At 35.3% G+C, this 15252-nt stretch overlaps 1 protein-coding gene, 1 long non-coding RNA gene and 2 pseudogenes across 2 annotated transcripts; all 4 read right to left on the bottom strand.

The window, feature by feature from the left end:
• Positions 1-3823: 3823 nt before the first annotated feature.
• Positions 3824-4537, bottom strand: LOC120145285. Its single transcript, XR_005518117.1, has 2 exons — positions 4438-4537; positions 3824-4101 (listed from the first exon to the last, which is right to left on the bottom strand). It is a non-coding gene; the product is annotated as an uncharacterized LOC120145285 (long non-coding RNA).
• A 155-nt stretch (positions 4538-4692) lies between these two features.
• On the bottom strand, positions 4693-7168 carry LOC120145671. Its single transcript, XM_039159447.1, has 6 exons — positions 7118-7168; positions 5730-5927; positions 5580-5642; positions 5390-5476; positions 4845-5082; positions 4693-4769 (listed from the first exon to the last, which is right to left on the bottom strand). Exons 1-5 carry the CDS (start codon positions 7166-7168, stop codon positions 4921-4923), a joined length of 561 nt encoding a protein of 186 aa, XP_039015378.1. The 3' UTR covers positions 4693-4769; positions 4845-4920.
• On the bottom strand, positions 7133-9098 carry LOC120145670 (annotated as a pseudogene).
• A 2380-nt stretch (positions 9099-11478) lies between these two features.
• On the bottom strand, positions 11479-13914 carry LOC120145669 (annotated as a pseudogene).
• Between the last annotated feature and the right edge of the window lie 1338 nt (positions 13915-15252).

The following is a 15252-nucleotide window of genomic DNA, read 5'->3' as shown; positions in this document are numbered from 1 at the left end:
TACAAAAGCGACAAGTTTTACCTCTGTTAGAAGATTTTGATCTACCCATTTCTTTACCACCAGAAGAATACTCGCCTTTTCTTCCATGGTCTAAGCTAGTCAATCCATGTGCCACCAGACCCTCTGTCTGAGACTCACAACCATAAACAGATGCTTCATCTTGTCGAATGAGTACAAGCCATTGTACACCGCTTTAAAAGTTAGTGTTTCACGGCTGTACAAAATTATGTCTTTGAAAGATGAGTAGAAATGAGTCAGTGAACATAAGAGGATTAGTCTTAAGTTTTCTTGGTAATGCTTCTCTTCTAAAGTCTATAGATCAGAGACAATTTTCTTGAATATGGTTAGGTGCTCTTCAAGAGACGAACCTTCTAACAACTTGAGTGAATAAAGTCACTGCTTTAAGTGCAACTTACTGGTTAATGATTTTCGCATGCACAGTTGCTCTAACTTGACTCACAACGAAGCAGTTGTCTGCTCCTTCAAGACATCTTACAAAATCTAATTTTTGTATGTGTAAATGAATATGTGAAAAAGCTTTATGATCCTTACACTTTTCATCATTCTTCTATTGTGTTATCAACTTCTTATTAAATCCTTCTATTGTATCATCAAGATCTAATTGTGGAAGAACATCTTGAATCTTCACCGGCATATAGGGAACCTAGTGTGTTGATCTAACAGTAGAATATCATACTTCATTGTTACCATAATCTTAAACCCGAAGCTTTTATAACAATTTGTTATAATATCGAAACGATTATCGGTAAACAAATAAACATAATTAGAAAACAAAACAAAAACAAAGAACACCAAGAATTATGTGGAAAACTCAAAATGAAAAAACACGAATAGAGGAGAAAATTTTCACTAATATGAAGGAAGAAAATACAAAAGGTGAGAAAGAAAAACCCTTTGTATCTATTTATAGGGATAAATACTTGATTACAAAGGAAACTAAATAAAGTAAAAGTTACTTTATAAAAAGCTAATTTAATAAAGTTCTTTGCTTTAGTAAATTTATATACTTTTAATCAAACTAAGTTTATTAATTTCTTAATTAAATTGTGCCACTTTGAATTCGGGTCAAACTTTAACAATATTATTTTTTTGAGTTATTCGCAAGCTTTTCAAATCGTACATCAAGTAACTTGCTTCGAATTGTTAAGAACTCGAGTTGAATTCGAGCTTGAATCGAGTATATTCGATTCGAATGTTAACTGAACTTTGATCGAGTCAAACTCAAGTAACTCAGGATATGTCACGTCTCATTTACAACCCTACCTTTAACATATTTTTTTTTTAAAAATCAATATTTTGAGTTTTCATTGAATCAATATATTTTATGTTTAATAGAGTCATTTGAGTAGTAATAAAAAGCCCTGGTCTGTGGAGGACACTGATAATGTTGTTAAGATTCATGAACTTGCTGCAATCTATTCACTAAGGTTCTCTGTTCGACCAATAGTTTCTCATATCAATATTTTAATAAAATATACTTTAATTTGTAATATAATTATATATGAAAATGCATTATCTTTTAGGATTAGATTTACTATTTTATTAGGAGTTAAGATAGAGTTTTATTATTTTATTCATTAATTACTTAGGATTCATGTTAACTCCTCACCTACATAAACGAGACTCCATTCCCATTGTAAATCACATCTTTATTGAATAACAATACAACGTGAGTAAGTTTTTGCATGTATTGATAGCCTTGTGCTTTTGAATCATTCTTTATCACTTAGTTCTTCATGTTCTTCGTAAATGAGATCTCAACGCTCCGGTTTGCCTCTTAATTATGATTAAGAGGCCTCTTAATTATGATTAAGAGGCCTCTTAATTATGATTAAGAGGGCTGGTTATAGTCAATTATCGAGTTTGCCTAGTTAATTTCGGCTAGAAAGGTTCAGAAGACATCAATTTATCTTCATCATCATCACCATCACCATCACCATACATACTATAGGAATCTTCAATTCGAGTTCTTTCATTATTTTATTTATCTTTTCGTAATTCGTTTTACATATATATTCATCATAGTGGTCACATTATCTTTCTAATGTTCACTTTCTTGTTTGATTCTGTGTTAGTAACGTTTTTTAGCTAAAAAATTCTAATTTGGCTAAGTGTTTCTATCTTTATACGCTTGTTTATCTTTTTTTTTATCCTTTTTGTTAGTTTCCATTGTCTTGTTCATCACATATTGTTCTTGTTTGAAATTTCCAATTCAATCAATAATCCTAAGGGGCTTTGTGTTAACTCTTAAATTGCCTAAGGGAGTTCTTCTTTCATCTTTCATCGATTCTTGTTATTTCGTTTGTTTGATTCATTCTTCATTGTTCTTTTCATTCAATTATTGTTCTTGCTTCATCATTAAACTAATCAATATCTTCTTGTTTGATTTCTAGCAACTTTACCCATAAAGAACCCTAAACCATCTTTAGTTTGTTCTTTGATTGAGTCTAGAGCCTTAGGCTTAATTCTTCAACTTCGAACAACATTCATCACTCCATTATCATCTCCTATCACCATGTAAATGTTGTTATTCGAACTCAGGACTTCTAAAGAGAACACCATCTCTTTTATCATTTAAATCGTTTAGTGGGCTCATTTCTTTAATTCTTTATAAGCATAAATCACTGTGCTTTATCTTGAGACATATTGGACAGTAAGAATGATGATTAAAATCGCAAATAGCAAAAATAGTAAAGAAAATTCAGATCAAAATAGTAAAGCAGCCTGTGGGTTTCACTGCGCTTTAGCTTGGATTGTGAATGAAATTAGTCAAAATTCAGAACCCTTCAAAATAGTAAAGAAATCATATTCCTTCTTTACTCATCCACTTTAAATCAAATGATCATGTCTCCATGTTTTTTTTTATTATTATCTAACCTTCTGATTTAAATCTATGTGGATATGATTCTTAATCATTTATGAATTTAAATAATGCTGATTTAAAGTTGAGGCACGATTCATTTTTGTTAAATGTTCAATGTATAACATGATGATTCATGTGTGGGGAATCTCCCAAAATCTTAATGCAAATTTTAAATTACAAAACAATTATGGGTCCTGATTCCATCTCCTAAATAAGTTCTAATATTTTTTTTTTATCTTTATTCATATTTTTTTTAAAAAAAATATTCAAAATTCTAAGAATATGTATAACATTTCACGTAATTGATTCCTAATCCTTTTATCATATTTAAAACACAAATCTTTAAAATTATCCAAATTTAATCTCTAAAATCATATTAAACTCTAAGATTCTGTAAGTATTTAATCATAATTAACTCAAAACGATCGATAATATGAGATTCTATAAGCATACTTTAACCCATAACAATCGCTAGTATTTAACCATACTTAACCCATAACGATGGATAAAGACTACCGTTTTCAAAATGCGAACACCCTTCATAATTATTTCGCTATTTGTTTGTAGTTTTGTAGTCATGTCCACTGGGATAATATATGACTATTAAGCAATGATAACTAAAAGTAGACGAAGAATTAGAAGGGCTTTTTTGCTTCAATAATTCTCTGTTTCAAGTCATTTTAAGGATTTGACCATAGATGAGAAATCACTCATCGTTCCCAAAACAATGAGAAACTTCGTTACTCGAGAAATGCAAATAGCCATTAAAGTTTACATCTAAAATTTTGATTTTGCAGATCGTCAAAGCTAGTTTCCATGACGGAGCTCTACGCTTCCGCTCTTCAGACTCAGACAGAGACTACAATATCAAGTCAATTGCATGAATGCAGGATAATGTCATAAGCTGGCTCGCTGTTTTGTACAACATAACATTCTCCAAAAGCAATATAACCATTTATTTTTCATACTAAGATAGCAAGTCTTCTATACATAAATTTCAAGAGTCTCGTTACATCATTCTACAGTATAACAAGTCCAGTAGTCCATTTAGTTCCTGCAAAAAAGAACTGAAAATTGAAGAGAAGAATCATGCTTTTATTAACAGTTATGTTGTGTACGCATTGCAGATGGCTCACATCCACCTCCGGCTTCTACCTCTTCGTGACACGAGATAAATACGACATATACCATTTTCTCCCAAGTCTAGACACAGATTGCTGCAAAACCAGAGTGCAGGTCAACAACCCAGCAAAATAGCTGATAGTTTCACCATTGATATTCCCTATACATAGTAATTTATGATATGTAATCATACAAAATATTATGAAAACAAAGACTAAAAAAGAATGCTGATTCATCTGATTTAAACACTAAAAATAACTAGGAAACATATAAATAAATCCTGTAAAACTTAAGATGTTATGATATATAAGCAGTTTCTATTAAGGCATTTCTAAGAAAGCACCCACAAAACTCACCCGCCCAATTTAAATAAGTTAAAGAACAGTACTAGAAAGTACCATTCAGGTATCAATGTAAGCAGGCTACATTACCTCAGTCTTAGCACCAAACTCTAGAGTGCTGTCACAGACATGACACTCTGCTCTCTGTGGGGAACCATTGAATTTTTCAGATTTCACAAATGCAAATACCTACAAGAAAAATGATAAATCAGTTAAGACTAACAGGAAGCCTATCAGTGGTTACTTTTGTAAGAGAAGCTACTAATGACTAGGTTAAAAGAAAAAAAGGATATGGTGCTTTCTGATTTCTGAAACAAAATAAACGCAAGATAAAAAATTGTTAGGATTCACCTCCCACAATTAGGGCATGCCCCCTTCAGAGCTAACCAAATCATTTCTCCACAGTCTTTGAAGCACCCGAACTGAAGAAAGTATGAATTAGAGTGATTCCAAAGTAGCAGTCAAAAGCCAACATATCAATTTGTTAGAACTCTTACCAGCAGCTGATGCAAGTGGATAGCCAGTCACGAACCAATGCCCATAAAGAGAATGCCATTAACAGTGGAAGAAACTCTAAGTGGCTGCTTGGCTGTCATAGGGCATATCTGAACTGAATGGTTCTTGATATGCTAGACTAATTGTGTAAATGATAGGCACAAGGCACAAAGTACAGCCAAATGCAAAATCAGGATCCATATGCTCGCTAATGCCAACTTTGCGACAAATCTTCCTGCCCTACATCCAAGAAAAGCTCATATTCAACCAGAACAAGCACGAATAAAAGGAAATCTTCCTACCCTAGTAACTCATTTAGCATATAGACGTATCATATAAGACCTTACCACATCAGATATAGTAAAGATAAAAAAATCAGGGAGCAACATAATATAAATGGGTTTGTTTTCTTTTTTACTTGTATTAGGCTTAACCAGATATAAGTAACGTGAACCTAGAGCTGAATTGGGACATACGTAAAGCATTGAACAGGCATAAGAACCAACAATGATATGTAGAACAAATACATAATACAAAAAAGAATTACCTCTGCATCTGCATAAGTAGAATGTCGCCTTATACTGCATCGAGGGTACTTAACAACGGATTTAGAACCATACCTACGTAGCTTTAACTGTATATAAAAGCAAAAACATTACTATGCATCAGTCAAAATTAAATTAGGGAAAATTAGTTGGCTGATAAAAAATACTCAAAATTTACACAAAGTTAGTTACCTCTACTCTATCAAACATGTCATCAACAATCAAAGGCTGCCCACTGTAATATGCATCTCGTGCCTAATAATTTCCAAAAACAGTTTGTAATTAGTTCAGTGAACAATTGCTTATTTTTTTAAATAAGAGAAATTAAGTTAGGTTTCTTACTTGGCAATAGAGGGCCTCTAAGGTTTCTTGACTGGCGGTTTCGGGGCCAACGAACAGGCAAGATGGACCTTCCTCCTTGGCGGCGGTGAAACCCTGGCTCTCGCTGGCGGAGAAACCCGAGACGCGAACGAGAACGACGGTTGTTTGGTCCGGAGTAAGGGTGGGTTTACGACGGAGGAACCTCCGATGAAGCGAGGTCTAATAGAGTGGACATGCCAGCCATGAAAAGGTGGCGGGTATATTACAACTGCCGTGGCAAGGCAGACATTTGGCGTGTTGAAACCGGAAACTGGAAATTTTTGAGACCACGAAAGGGGGGGAATGAAGGATTGGCTTGGCTTGTAAGTTGTAAGGATCTTGAAAGGGATTTGAGGCAAATTTTATGGCTTGAGGCTGTGAATGGTTTTTGTTTTGGGAGAGCTTAATATCTGCTCCACTGGCTCTTATATATAGGATAAACTGCGTCAGATGCCACCAAACTTTAGTCGTTATATTGTTATATCATTTAACTTTCAATTTTATCAATTATAACATTAAATTTCATTTCTGTTTCAATTATACAATTGAAATTGTTAAATCTTTAAGGGCACGATGACGTAACCAATTGTAAATAATTTAATAACCCAATGACATAATTAAAACGAAAATAAAAATTTAGTACTATAATAGATAAAATTAAAATTTTAATGGTATTAACAAGACAATGCCTCACTCTTTCGTCGTAGTTTGGATTGTTATGTCCAAGAAAAGTAAAAAGGGTAAATTACACATTTGATCCTTATATTCTGGCTCCATCGATTTTGATCATCACTTTAAAAAAAGATCAGACTTGCTCCCTATATTTTCGATTTATATATTTTGATCTCTCGACCGAGAACTCTAGTTAACCAATAACAAAAGTATAACTTGGCGTTTAAAAAAAAAATAAAAACAACATGAGTAACCTGGTTGGCCCAATGGATGTATCATCCTTGACCTGGGTTTGAGCCTTACCCAGTGCATTTCTCTCATTCTAATTAAATGTATAACATCTAGTCGCCATTAATTGAAAAATAGCAATCAATCAAATAAATAAGAAGACCGTTTGGGTCGTGGTATTAAATTGAGGCCGCAACGCAGTGTAACGACCGCATTGTAATGGTTTTGAAGGCCCGCGATACAATATTATAGCAATGCAACCGTCCGCACAGCCGCAATATGTAAAATCTAGTTATGGATGCTACGGACGTTACGTAACGTGTTGCGGCTGTAGCTGGCGTAATTTTTTAAAATGTTACGGTTGTCGCGGGTGGTTGCGTTGCTATAATATTGCTTCGCGGTGGCCTTTAAAACCGTTACGATGCGGCCGTTACACTGTTGCTTCTCCTTCAAGTTTCTTATGCTAATACATCACCACCACTTGACATTAACGAGCTAGAACTGAAAGGAAAAAGCTGCATCTCATCCTTGAAGGCCCTTCATTTTTACCTTATTGCTTTTCGGATTCATGTGCCGTGTTCCAAGTTTTCTGAGTAGAAAGGATCCCATTCATGGCCTCCCAGTTTCCCAAATGAAGTACTTCCAAGACTTCGTGTTCAGGGAATTCGGAATTCACTTCTTTCCCATCTTTCTTTTTCTTCCTAATCGTTTCGACTCTGTCAACACCCCTTAATTGTGAGGTCGAATGCATCTTCAATTGTTTCCAATCGAGCAGGGTTGCATAGATCACATTCGGGATCGGTTTATGACCTCGTCCCTCTTGCTTCTCTTTTCTCTCTTGGGATCTTTGCAATAGTTTTTCGATGTTGGTGTCGCCGGATTTAACCACACTGGCTGGTATCAACACCGAGTATTGTGTATAATCCTTGGGGAAATGCCATATATATTGAACATACGCTGAACCTGGATGGAAGAAAACTGGAATGCAACCGGCCAATATCGAATCGAATATTGACCTCATGGGTGTAGTAATCCCCTGGAGGTAAGCAAAGATGGAACTTTGAAACAACTTCATCAAATTGTCTGCCTTGTGCACCTCTGGCTTTGATCACATTCTAGGAACCTTCATTTCTTCCTTGAAGCTAATCACTGATCAATAATTTCGTTGCGGATTGACTCGTTCTGGATTAGGCCTTCGTGCACCTGCGAAGAAAACAGCAACCGCCTCTTCAGTCTTCTCATTCTGTCTGCCATTGAAACACATCATCACTCTTTTGAAGGGTGGAAATACGTAGGATGCAGTATTGCAAAGCGTTGTTGTTCCAAGGACTTGACTCGATCACCAGCATCGTCATGTTCTTCGATTCAGGGAAATTCAGGAGTCCGTTCCCTCAATCAGACACATTTTTGGGTCCCTCCTAAAATTGATTCATCCAGCAACCAAGAAATGATCTCGACCCCACATTTTTGTCCATTCAGGTCTACCTGCAAACCACTTGACAAGCTCAACCGCATCATGGTCTCTCTAAAACCAGTAGGGTCCCAAAGGTACGACCAACATCAAGGCCTGCATAGTATGGAACATAGATTGCCGAAGCCAAATACGATCATTAATTAAACACTTATACTGCTTCATCCTGTTGTGAAAAATAACTTCTAACAAGAATGGTTCGTCGAAAACCAGCCCGTTTCGAATAATCTTTTCATTTCTTGGAAGAGGGGAGCCTAAGCCTAGGTTTAATGCAGACACACATCTGTCCATGCACCAAGTGACTTGAGTTATCCAGCTAGTCTTGGTTAAATTTCCTGGGGATGTCATGAATGAATATGATCGACCCGAACAGGATGATGGAACAGGTTCGGGTTTTACCACATTATGTGACTTTGGTTCCGGAACAACTTTGTTCACCTTTGTCCTTGTGATTTTGGCTAAAGAAGCGGCGGCGGCGGGTTTAATCCTGCTTCATCCCCTGCTACGCCTGGCTCTTTCCCTCCTGCCTCGGTTGCCATTGCATTTCTCAATTCTCCTTCAAGCAGTTTGCCACTTATTGTTTCAAACGTTTCGGTTTCATTATTTTCAGACATCAACGAAGCAATTAACTGATCAATATCGATATCCCTGTCGATGTAGAACTTAATAGGCTTTCTTTTGTTTCCGGTTTCTTCAATGGCTTTTTCTACATTGTCTTCAATCTTAACAGTTTTAACATGAGAAGAGTTCGTCCCTGCTTCATCTTTAGCAACATGATCATGTAAAGACTCTGATGAACTGATGAAACCAGTTCGATTGTTGCCTAGGAAACCATCTGCCCTTTTCACAAATGTTACAGACGAAGAATACAGGTAAACAGTGTGAACCATATAAAAAGAGATCAAAACAATGTACGAAGATTGGCTTCTGCAAGGATATTTTACAGTCATTGGCTTCTCCATTAACGTTTTACTGATCATACAGTTGTATGTATATGATTCATGCAGAAACAAAACACAGTAACGGTAAAGAAAACCTGGGAAATCATCCAAAAGGAAAGCAATGCTGGAATTTCTGCTGGGGAAAATGAGAGAAAATGGAAGCTGTTTGAACCATTCAAGATCTTTGATCAAATGATTTCTAGTTGATCATAATGGTCAAATCTATATTAAAAACTGTGTATCTGATGAGAGATTGCCTTAATGGATGGCGATCACTTTAGTATTTCGAAACGAAGTTCTTGAAAATGTCACTGTCGCTGAAATTTTCCCCGACAATCTTGGTTGGAATGACATTTGCTCATATAAAATTGGCAAGAAAAAAAGATACACTGGAGCTTCTGTTCTTTTGAAAAAAAAATAATATGTTCCTAATATTATTTTTCTTTCAACGTGATTCTCTAATTCAAAAATAAATATAATGTGACTATTTGACCACGTTTTTCATCGTTGACCATTATACTAATATGGTAGTTCACGGTGCTGACAACAATCCACAATGTTGACATGACAGTCCACATGTAGATTAACGTGGCGGTGACATGGTAGACTGACTAAATTGGTAACTCAACAAGGTGATAAACTGCCATGTTAGCACCGTGGATCGCTACATCAACATCGTGAATTGGCACACCAATACTATAACTGTCACAACAACTAAAAAACGTTGATCAAATGATCACATTGGATTTGTTTTATGAGTTGAAATGTCACATTCAAAGAAAAATATACGAGAATCACATTAATTTTTTTTTAAATATACGACCTCTTTTTGCCTATACAATTTGCACCATCGGCCTAAAACTCATGTTGACTGTTTCCTTTCTATTTAGATCCGATCTGATTTGAGATATGCAAAAAATGTTCAAATTTAATATGATCATGTAAAATTAAATTGGACAAGATAAATTCATTTTCTTTAGATCCAAACATCAAATGGTAATGATAAGGTAAATTAAAGTTTCAAAGAGAGTACTTAGGTTGGGTCTCGATCCAAAATTTAGAATTAATAATATCCGTATGTTGATTCCAATTAAGATAAATGAGTAGTGGATTAATTAGAATAATGAGCCAAGATTAGGGTTAATGGATGAGATTTGGACCCATAATAAGTTAAAAAGATGATTTTTTTTTATTAAAAATAAGAGTTGGGGACTTGGAGGGCAGTTTACCGAGTTGTAGGAAACTGGTTGCACACCAAGTTGTCCCAACACTAGAGTTCTAAACGAATTGGAGTCGAGTTTGAAGCTCGAGTCGACTTGAAAATTTTAAAGTTGAGCTCGAATTGATTCGAAAACTCACGAGTTTAAAACTTTCAAGCTTGACTCGAAATCAAAAATTGAAGCTCGACTCGAGTTTGAAAATATTTTAACTCAAAACGTCTTAGACTTAATTCGATTGAAGCTCAAATTCAAGCTCGGTTCATGCTCAAACCTAAACTTTAAATACATGAAGACCTTATATTGAATTTAAAAATAACAACATAAACTTGAAATACATGAGACCTTATATTGAATTTAAAAAGAACAACATATAAACGTTAATATTATCAATAATTTATTTTAAATTTTAATATATTATTTTTTTCATGTAAGAAGTTCGCTTCGACTTGTTAAAATATCGAGTTGAGTCCATTCCTTTTTGATGTTAAACTCAAATAACTGATGATCAATCTCGTCTCATATACAATCGTACCCAACACCACTTAGGCGTGAGCTTAAGAGAGACAAAAAGAGGAGTGAACTCTATTTGTGATCTCCTTCAGCTTTCTCCGTCGCTCAGCGTCCTCATTTCCTCTCAAGAGAGTTTGAGCACTAAAGGAGAAAAAAAATTCTCATCCAATTGGAGAAACCTGAAAGGAAAAAGAGAAGAGCAAGTTGATTGAGAAATAGTTTAGAGGCTCTTGCTGTTGAACTTATAAGGTGAGCCTTTTTTTCGTGTAGATTATTATGAGGGATCGCCTTCTGATATTGATAAAAATTCATCTGATGATCCTTCTAGCCATCTTTGTGGCTCAACCTATTACCAAAGATCTTATTGTTGGTTATTAGATGCTTTTACTGATGATACTTTTGGTACACATTGAAATCTCTATTTGCTTCTCCTGTGTGAATAAATGATCTTCTACTTACAGAATGGCCAAAGCATAACGACAGTATTCCTGCACTGCCTAGCATGGGCCAAGCATTTCAGCACCCATGATTCCATTAGGCAAACAACAAACTCAAGCGCAAATCCAATGAGAGAAACCTCGGATGGGGAAGATTATGCGAAAAAAATAGTTTCCAATATCCAATAATGCATGCCAAAATTGTTGGAAGAATATATCATTACGCGAAACTATATCAGAGAAGAAAAAATCTAGAAACAACCAATAAGTTCATACACTATAAACACCTGTTTTAAGCTGTTGTATCCGAAACCGAAGGTAAACGGCAAAAACCGAAACATCAAAAAATAGATAATGGTGTTCCGCGATCGGAAATGGCGGTACCTTCCGCGTGATATCAAGAAAGGGTGAAACTAATATATCAGCAGAGTGCACTCACCTTACAAGACTACACAATGCTTCAAACGAATTGAAGAGGTGAAGATCCACTCTAGGCATGATCGTAATGATGCAACTTGTATAATAGTACTTTGCCAGCAGTATTTCCAACTGCCAGGAAACCGCCACAGGGACTGAAATCCAGACAGCGAGGATAATGTAAGTTCTTATTTGGTGGAGGCCAGTTAGAGTATACCGTAAACGATGGGACATGCATCAGTTTCAAACTGTTTTTCTTCATGATAGAACAGATGGCCAGTATTTGAGCATCACTATTGAACTTCATAAAATCGACTTTGGTGGTTAAATTCTCGACAGTCTTGATCGGTTTTCTTTTCCTCCCAAAATTCATCCCTGTTGTATATGTTCACTATCCCACTGTCGGATCCAGCTGCAAACATTCTTCCATTTGGCGATGTACAAAGAGCCGTACCATTAATGCAGCCTTCATCAACAGCCTTATGGAAGCATGTTCTCGTTCTCAAGTCCCAATGGTAGACCTCTCCATCACCACCCGAGCTCAGTAATTGGTTACCGTCATCGGCGAAAGCTAGGGAGCGGACTGTTCCGTTCATCTTAAGTGTTCCAATCAGTTCCTTTGTTTTGGATGACACCAGCAATATAGCCTTCATTTCCCACAAATGCAATTGTACTAGAATCCGGGAAATCTCAAAAACTTCCAAGCTTTTTTCCTCCCTACCAACCAATGGTCCTATCTTATCGACTTTTTCTTTCACCAAATCAAACAGTATAAGAACTTCCTCCTTCCTGATATAAGACCTTGGAACCATCCGGTAAGAAAGATGCTTTATGAACCGGACAATCTTCAAGAAAAACACTTTGTATTTTGGTATTCCGTTTACCATCGATCTGGAAAAACCTGATCCTCCGATCCAATCCAGCAACAAGAAGTAACTGAGCGTTCCTATGGAACTGAACTGAATTTAGTGGACCGTTGGAAGGTTCTTCAACATTTGCATCCACTAGTCTCGAATACTCGAGAAGCCCTGGCAACAACTTAACCCTACTCTTCACCAGCAGATCTTCATTTGTCCTAAGAATATCATCAACAACTTCACCATTTCCAAAAACAGAGGCTGGCAATACACCCTTTTCTTCATCAGAAGATTCGTCATCATAACTACAATCATTCCTTAACCCCGAATCTAAATCGGCCCAAAATGTTCCAGTGTTCAGCTTAGCATGTTGAGCCCTCAATCTGGAAACATACTCAGAACCAGAAATCACACTCTCGCCGTCTTCCTTCCTCAGCTTCCTCAACCTATTAACCTTAGCTATGTTTATAGCGGTTCTTTCCCCATCATCCCCCAAACAGCTTTCCTCCCCTTAGGAATCTTCTCCTCATTATCACTTTCCTTGGACAATTCCACATCGTTTGGGGATTTGTCCAAAAAGAACAAGGCAGAACCGTCTTCAGCAACAACATCTTGAGCATTTTCCTCAGCCTCTTTACCGAATTCAACAGGGGAATAAATCGACCCAAAAAGAAAATTTTCAAGCCTTTTCATTTCATTCTCTTGCTCATGCTCAATCCGTTTTTCTTTTTCTTTCTTTCTCCTTTTCAACTTAAAGATTTCGGAATCAGATTCCAACCCATTCTCAGGATCTTTTCTATCTCCGTTATTTGAGAGCACCTCATCATCCCTTTTAGCCTTCACTCTGTTTCTAGACACTGGATTTTGTGATATCACTCATTTTTCCTTCGTTTGAAATTCTGAAAGGAAAAAGAAGAATCAACACCCAATGAGCTAAGGTTTACAAGTAAATCCCCGAACAGTTATAATTTCATCTTAATTTAAAAGAAACTAAGAGTAGAGCCCACAAGTTTTGGATTAAAAAATAAGAAAAATAGTTATTACATCACTAAACGAGAAACAAACAAACCATATAAATAAGTTTGAAAATCTATATGTAATGAAAAAAACACATAAGAATGTAAATTATAAAAAACAAATGAAACATTAGCTAAAGCACCAGAATTAGACTAAAACAAAACCAAAGAAATTAAAAAAAATGAACTTTTACACAAAGAAAACAGGCAGCAGCGTTACAAACCAGACGGAAAACAGAATCCAAATACTTAAATAGAAGCCAATAACAAATAATATGTTAATAAACATCAAATTAATTAATATAATAAAAAACAATTAATTAGAACTTACTATTGAGAGCTTTGACGATGAGCCGAAATGAAATCTTACACGATGAGAGGCTGAGAGCTCCAACCATGAAAGTCTCATAAAAATTAAGAAAAGAAAGATTAGGGTTTTCTAAACGCGACCGGCATTAGTTTTCTAAACGAGTGACACACTGAGTGAGCCGAATGCAAAATATTAGGGCTTTTAGCTTTAAGGAAAGTATGGAGACTTAAACTAGGATAATCGAGTAGTGCATCTCTAGGGTGTATTATCTCTGTATTTTTTTAATATTTTTGTAGTAATTTTCATGATTTTTACTTTTTATTCGTTTCTGTTATTGATATTTATGAAGGTTTAGAACGGGTTTACTATCGTTTGACTTCTGTGTATCATTCTCTCTACTTTTAATTTTAGTCGGGTCTTACGTTTCTGTCTATATACAGAGATTTTTTCGCAGGGATTTTTTTTTTGCAGGATTACTGCCCATTACAGACGCACATGATTTAATGATATTAATAACTGCATAGAATACTGTTCAACTATGTATTTTTGATTTATTTACATGCTTGCATTTTATCTATATTTTTAATTTTCTGACTGCCGGAGGTCTTCCACGGAAGCTACTCTCAACCTGGCGTTGGGGCAGCCTACTACCCTACCTCCCCTTACCCTATTGCATATGAGAATTGGGTTTTGTTGTTGTTTATTTTATTCATTTTTTCTTTTCTGTTTATTTTATTTTATTAATTTTAATATTTAATCTGTAAGATGTTTATTGGGTTTGGGTTGAGATATTTTTAGTTTAGTTCAGTCTTGGATAATTGATTTGGGCCATGGATTATATTATGGGTTTAGGGTTTAAGTAAACATGGTTAAATTTTACAACTAATCCATAAACTTATCAATCTGTTAAGATCAGTCTTGGATAATTGATTTGCCATGGATTAATATTATTGGGTTTAGGGTTTAAGTAAACATGGTTAAATTTTACAACTAATCCATAACTTATCAATCTGTTAAGATTCAGTCGCTCTACTTCTATACGCTTAAAAATTTTCCATCTACTTTTTGAATAGTTGGTTTCCAATCCTTTGAATATCTTCTTTGATTAATTCCATCTAAAAATTAGGCACAATCACAAATTTAACATTTAGCCGTTACAACACGGACCAAATGATTTCGGTGATAAATTATGTTATTTCCTTTAGGTTACGGGTTTGAGCACCAAAATACCAAGTATGAGCATTTAATGTCAAATTGTTGAAATTATCTTTAAACATATATTAACTTGTACTTATAAAAAAAAGCATTTAGCCTTTACAGTTTTAGTCACTTTGGTCATGCTCTTGTTACTGCCTTTAATTGTCCCTTAATATTCTTTTTTCCCCTTCAAATTAGATAAATCCTTTACAATTTGATGGAACCACTT

The sequence above is a fragment of the Hibiscus syriacus genome, unplaced genomic scaffold, assembly GCF_006381635.1.
Source record: "Hibiscus syriacus cultivar Baekdansim isolate YM2019G1 unplaced genomic scaffold, ASM638163v2 tig00110893_pilon, whole genome shotgun sequence".
In the NCBI taxonomy this organism is placed as follows: domain Eukaryota; kingdom Viridiplantae; phylum Streptophyta; class Magnoliopsida; order Malvales; family Malvaceae; genus Hibiscus; species Hibiscus syriacus.
Note: the sequence above shows the minus strand (reverse complement) of the source record. Positions and strands in the feature narration are given on the sequence as shown.